Source organism: Choloepus didactylus, chromosome 6 (assembly GCF_015220235.1).
Source record: "Choloepus didactylus isolate mChoDid1 chromosome 6, mChoDid1.pri, whole genome shotgun sequence".
NCBI classification, from domain to species: Eukaryota; Metazoa; Chordata; class Mammalia; order Pilosa; family Megalonychidae; genus Choloepus; species Choloepus didactylus.
The window spans coordinates 46,103,376-46,109,333 of NC_051312.1; the positions used below are offsets into that span (position 1 = coordinate 46,103,376).

The 5,958-nt window shown below is 49.4% G+C and overlaps 1 protein-coding gene across 1 annotated transcript; it reads left to right on the forward strand.

Moving 5' to 3' along the window:
- Window positions 1-3,618: 3,618 nt before the first annotated feature.
- Window positions 3,619-5,592, forward strand: C6H11orf91 (chromosome 6 C11orf91 homolog). The gene is made up of 2 exons (XM_037841520.1): window positions 3,619-4,136; window positions 5,361-5,592. Exons 1-2 carry the CDS (start codon window positions 3,647-3,649, stop codon window positions 5,444-5,446), a joined length of 576 nt encoding a protein of 191 aa, XP_037697448.1. The 5' UTR covers window positions 3,619-3,646; the 3' UTR covers window positions 5,447-5,592.
- Window positions 5,593-5,958: the final 366 nt, after the last annotated feature.

The window sequence follows — 5,958 nt, forward strand, 5'->3', positions numbered from 1 at the left end:
ATGCTCCTTACATTAGGACAGTTTCCAAAGTTTCCGAAGTGATTCTCTGATTATCACAAAAAACTTTGTGAGGCAGCCTGGTTCTCTTATTTCTGTTTTATAAAAACTGACTCAGAGGTCAAGCAGCTTACGCAAGGCTACCCAGCTTGGACCTGTGTCTCTCTCTCTTTGCAGCCTCCAGCAATGCTCTCTATATAGAGTTTACTGGCAGAGCTGGTACTGACTCAGACCTAAACTGGCCCCCCACCATCCTTGTTCATTTCCACCATAATGATTAGGTGGAGGTTCTCAAGGAAATTTACTTCCCTTCAGTCTAAGACATAGTCACAAGCTAATTATATAAACAATGGCTGATGGGCACATCCATCAGACAGAACATCCAGTTTGCTTATAGCCCATAATCTAACTGAGGTGGGTCCAGCAGGATTTCCTTTTGGTGGTTAGTCTATTGTCTATTAGTCACGATAATGTATGTGCATGGAAGAGAACTAACTTGCACGTCATTGAAAATGACTGCAGATCTGTTACAAATCCAGACCACACTCTCCTTTTGTAGAATCTTTCCCATCCCTGGTAAATTTGGCAGAAATATAGGTTGGCTCTAACAGCCATTCCCACTCAACACTTTTTTCCTTTGTCTACTTTCAACTGTAGAGGATGAAAAGTCCGATACTCATTTTGATAGATTCCAGGCCTGAGACCCCCAGGTTGCCCCAGCCAAGGTCCCCCTCCTGCTCCCTCCCACTCCTGGGACACCCAGATAAAAACTGAGCCAAGGACCCCTTCCAGTTCCTGAAATGCCCACATAAGACCGCGGAACCCACCTAATCTAAAAAAAAAGTCCAAACCAATTCGTTGTGCATGTGCTGAAAAAGGGACCCTGAACATAAAACACCCTGTGAACAGAATTAAAGAGGGCAGGAACAACAGGAAAAAGAAATACCGGACCCAAAAAGAAAACAAGGGGTCCATCCATTATCAGTTCTGGCAATGCCACAGGCCCCAGCTATTACAACAAAGGACCAATTAGCAGAAGTAGTATTTTGCAATCCCTAATTTGAATATCTAAAACAGCCAATGGCACTAGTTAACCTGTCGCTAATAATTTAGATATTTACTAACAAATTACCACACACCAGTATCCCATACATCCTTGTCTCTGCCTTCCTTTGTTTGATTTTAATAAAATCCCACAGTTCTCTAGTTCAGTGAGAGAGTTTTGAGACTGTGAGGTCTCGTCTCCACTGGCTATTAAATCACTTTCTTCTGCAACAAACTGGTATGACGAGTCGTTTTTGTTGTGCTGGGCAAGGACCCAAGACCCACAGGGTCCCCTTCAATTTTCCCAGAATCCTTTGTAGCGAGGGGTGGTCACTGAGATGTAAGGGAAATCTGCAGGGCAGGGGACAGGTTTCTAGGAAATATTTTTCCTCCCTGATACAAGGAAAGAGTGTTGAAGAATTTCTTTCTTTCTTTTATTTATTTATTTATTTTTATTTTTTTAATTTTTTGCAGTCTTGGCCACCTCTCTGATTCTTGCTTTTGGATGAAGTTACATTGGGATGTGTTAGCAGGAGCTGGGGCAGCTATCTTGCGACCATAGGAGAAAGCAAGAGAATCCCAGGGACAGCAACCCAGTGCCCTGACCCTGTGAAGACAATGAATAAACCCTAGCTGCCTATCTCTAGGCTTCTTGTTAAGGAAATTTTATGGTTTTAAAGCTCTTATGGTTTAAACGAGGGGTCAGCAAACTTTTTCTTAAATGGTCAGACAGTAAATAGTTTAGGCTTACAGGCCAAAAGGCAGAATCTATTCTTAGCTCATACAAAAACAGGCAGTAGGCCATATTTGGCCCACAGGTCATAGTTTTATGACCCCTAGTTTAAGCTACTGCAAACTGAATTTTCTGTTATTTTCATACAAAAGTTTCAGCAAATAAACAGTGCAACATTTCAACCTATTGTGGGCACCTTTTACGGTGTTTGCCCAGCCCATACTCCTCTTTTCTGAAAAACTTTCCACATGTTTGCACTGCTTTAACCTCCCCCATGGCCACTGATCATTGAAGCAGGGTAAGTACTTGACCCCAGGTGAGCTGTACTAGGATATACCAGCTGCTCTAACAATCTCAGACTGAGTAGCTTAACATAGTAAGACTTTGTTGCCTGTACCATGGTCCAATGTAGTCTAATGACTCTGCTGCATGCATTCAGGATGTCAGGCTTCTGTCTTACGATGCTACTATCTCAATTTGTGGTTTTCAAGGTCTTTCAGAATGGGAAAGGAGGGTTTAAAGGATTATGCAAAGGGTTTGTGGTAGTTTGAAGCTGTTATGTACCCCAGAAAAGGCTATTTTCTTTTAATCCATTCCTGTGGGTGCAGACCTATTGTGGGTGGGAACTTTGGATTAGATTATTTCAATTGAGATGTGACCCACCTCATTCTAGTTGGGTTGTAATCTTCTTACTGCAGACCTTCATAAGTGGATAAAACACATACAGAAGCTAAGAGATGAAATTAAGGGAAGCTCAAAGAAAACCCCCCAGAGAAGCTGAGAGGAACCCACTGAAGACAGAAGCTGAAAGCAAGAAACTCAGGAGAGAAGGAGCAACAGATGCTGGCCATGTGCCTTCCCATGTGATAGATACTGGCAGCCTGTCTTCAGAGTCCAGGTATCATCCTGTTGATGCCTTGAGTTGGACATTTTTATGGCCTAAGAACTGCAAATTGTAAGATAATTAATCCCCATTGTAAACACCAACCCATTTCTGGCATATTGCATTTCGTCAGCTTTACTTTTGACCCCACAATTCTTGATAGCCCTTTCACATTTTGCTTTGGAAGGTCTGGGATTTGGGCACTAAAAAGAGGCAGCTCTGAAATCCATCTGAGGGAGAGGAGGAAAGGATGGTGTTTGTCCATCAGACACTGATCAGGTTCCATCTGGATGTTGTCCTCCACCACTTCCCCAGTACCCACCATCATCAGTCAAAGCCACATAGTCTGAAGCACTGAAAGATGAACAAACGGAAAGCAAGGGTTATGCCTTCAAAGTACTTAGGGTTTAGTGCAGGAGACAGGGAGGCAGAAGGACAATTCTGATGCAGGGAGCATTTGCAGTGATGGAAGTTTCCACAGCAGGCAATGAGGCTGAGAGCCTGGGGCGTTGAGGAGGTGATCTCGAGCTTGGCTTGCAGGAAGGGTAGAGGCTCAATTACCAGGGAGAGGAAGAGGCACAGGGTAGGGAAGGAGGGATACGAAGCGGCGCCCACGATAGCAACAGAACGGGGGAAAAACTTGTGGAATTTAGGAGCGGTAGGAGCAGCTGTCTAGGGCTTTTCAAGTTATGGAAATTTACAACTCGCGGTTCGCCCAGGGCGCGCCTGTAAAAGTTTCCAATCGCTCCACCGCGCACGGTACTGGCTTCCTGCGCCCCCGGGGCGCGCCTGTCGCCTTGGGCGGGGCCACCTTCGGGGGCCGGGCCAGGCGCGCGGCCGAACCCCACCTGTTCGGGGGGGGGGCTGGGGCCACAGGGTGGGCCGCGCTCCCTGGGGGCGGGGCTCGTGGAACCTCAGAACCCCGCGGACTCGGGGCCGCGGCGCGCGTCTCCCGGCGCGGGGTTCCTCCCACGCAGCCTCCCATTCAAATGATGCCGAAGGGGCGGCGCGGCAGCCAGAGCCCCACGATGAGCCAGCGGCCCGCCCCGCCTCGCTACTTCCCTTCTCTCTATGACCGCGGCATCTCCTCCTCCCCGCTCAGCGACTTCAACATCTGGAAGAAGCTGTTCGTGCCGCTGCAGGCGGGCGGGACGCCGGCGGGGGCTCGGTCCCTGCCACAAGTGTCCTCGGCCCCGGCGCCCCCGCCCCCGCCGCCGCCTCCCGGCCTGGGTCCCCCCAGCGAGCGCCCCTGCGCCCCGCCCTGGCCCTCCGGCCTGGCCTCCATCCCCTACGAGCCTCTGCGCTTCTTCTACTCGCCTCCGCCGGGGCCCGAGGCTGCCGCCTCGCCCCTGGTCCCCGGCCCTCCGACCCCCCGGCTCGCCTCTGCCTCCCACCCGGAGGAGCTGTGCGAGCTGGAGATCCGGATCAAGGAGCTGGAGCTGCTCACCATCACTGGGGACGGCTTCGACTCCCAGCGCTGTGCGTGATCACCTCGCCTGCCCTGGCTCCCTCCCTGGCTCCATGTCTTGTCCCAGAATGGGGCCCGGGGCTCAGACTCCAGATCCTAAATCCATCCCCCAGAACCGAGGCTCCCTACATCCTGGATTTCAACCGACCCTTTCCTTCCCCCACCACACATCTGGATTTCATGACTCCTTCTGTCCCAAACTCCATTCTCCCGCCCTGAACTCTCTCTCTCAGTAATCTGGACTCTGAGCCCCAGAACCTGGAGCTCTATCTAGTACCACCCGGATCTTGAACTTTAAGCCTCCTGCCCTGTAATCCCCCCACCCCTGTACTCTGCAGTCTTCCCACTCACCCTAGACAGCCCATAGCCAATGACCTGAGCTTTAGTGTTTGATCCTAAACTGGAGCCCTCGATGGGAGGTAGGGGAGGGTCGGTTGGAGTGTCCCTAGGAGAAGGTGGGAACTGAGCAAGGCCCAGTAGGCCTAGGGACTTTCACTGAGATGCTTTGGGGCACTCCACTTAGTGCTGGAAGTCAGCCTCCCTGGGACCCCATGTCCCTGGTAGTCCTCCCACCATGTAACTTTAGGACTGCAGCTGTAGGCATCTGGACCAAGGCAGAGCAGCTGTAGTGTGCAGATAGGGTCAGCATTCCTCTGCTGTGCGAGCTGACTAGCTCCTCCTTGTTGGAGGACAGAGCTGTTATATCCCATTCTACTCCTTTTGTACAAAAAGACATTCAGTAACCTTAGGTTGCTGCAAGTGTTGTCTTGCTCATCAGCTGTCCTGGCCAAGGCTTACATTTAATCACTGGGGGAGTGCAGATAGTTCTAGAAAGACCATCCCACTAGGTCCTTCTAGGTCCTTTCTAGAAATTCAGGTTAAATTGGTCCCCTGCCACACAGGGAAAAGGAGGCTGCAAGAACCCAAATGCTTAGGTTAATGTAGCCCTTGGAATGGTCCCTGATTTAACAGACACCCTGTGATATCCCCTTCCCCATAACCATGGAGAGGAAACAATCCCTAGAAAACTTGGGCTTTTTTAAGCCCCAGGTTTCTTAACTGTATTATTCTCCAGTTAAATGCATTTCAGCTTTATACTTTTTCCTACCAGCTTGGATCACAAATGAGTTTGGGTTCCTATAGGCAGCACAATTGTCTCCCAGAAGCCTGGCTTTGGTAGTGTTAGAAAAAGCCCTTATCTCTACTACAGCTAAGTTTGTTTTGATCTCCTGCAGATAAATTCTTGAAGGTGCTAAAAGATGAAAAGTTACAAGGACTGAAGACCAGGCAACCTGGAAAGAAGTCGGCCTCTCTCTCCTGAGGAGCCGCCCACCTGAGTTTAGGCCGCCACCTCCATAAGTGTTAGTGCTTAGATAATGTGCCCCGTTTGTTGTCATTTCAAAGATCGTTATTTTCTGTTTTGTATTTACTTCTGTTCTTGTTGCTCCCAGCACTTAACTCCACATACAGTGCCCACTTGAGTGGTAAACCTCATGGTCTCTGTCTTGTCTGTACTCCTGGGGGAGCTCGCTCGCGGGGTCTGCAAGCTGTGGCCGTGTCAGCATTCGGGGATCCTGCTATCAAGGGAGGAGACCTGTGGGGCCCTCAAGGAAGGGGGACCCCCAACACTGCCACAGTCAGGCAGTATACACTATACAGCCGGAATATAGTAATTGATGTCAGGAGGGAATTGGGAGAAACCAAGGGCAAAACAGAAAGAGTCTTTGAGGGCTGGAATGGTGGGGGGTTTTTCAAACACCTTTAATTCTTGGAACCTTCCTTTTTTGTTTGTTTTTGTTTTTGTTTTGGGGTTGTTTGATTTTTTAAATGATT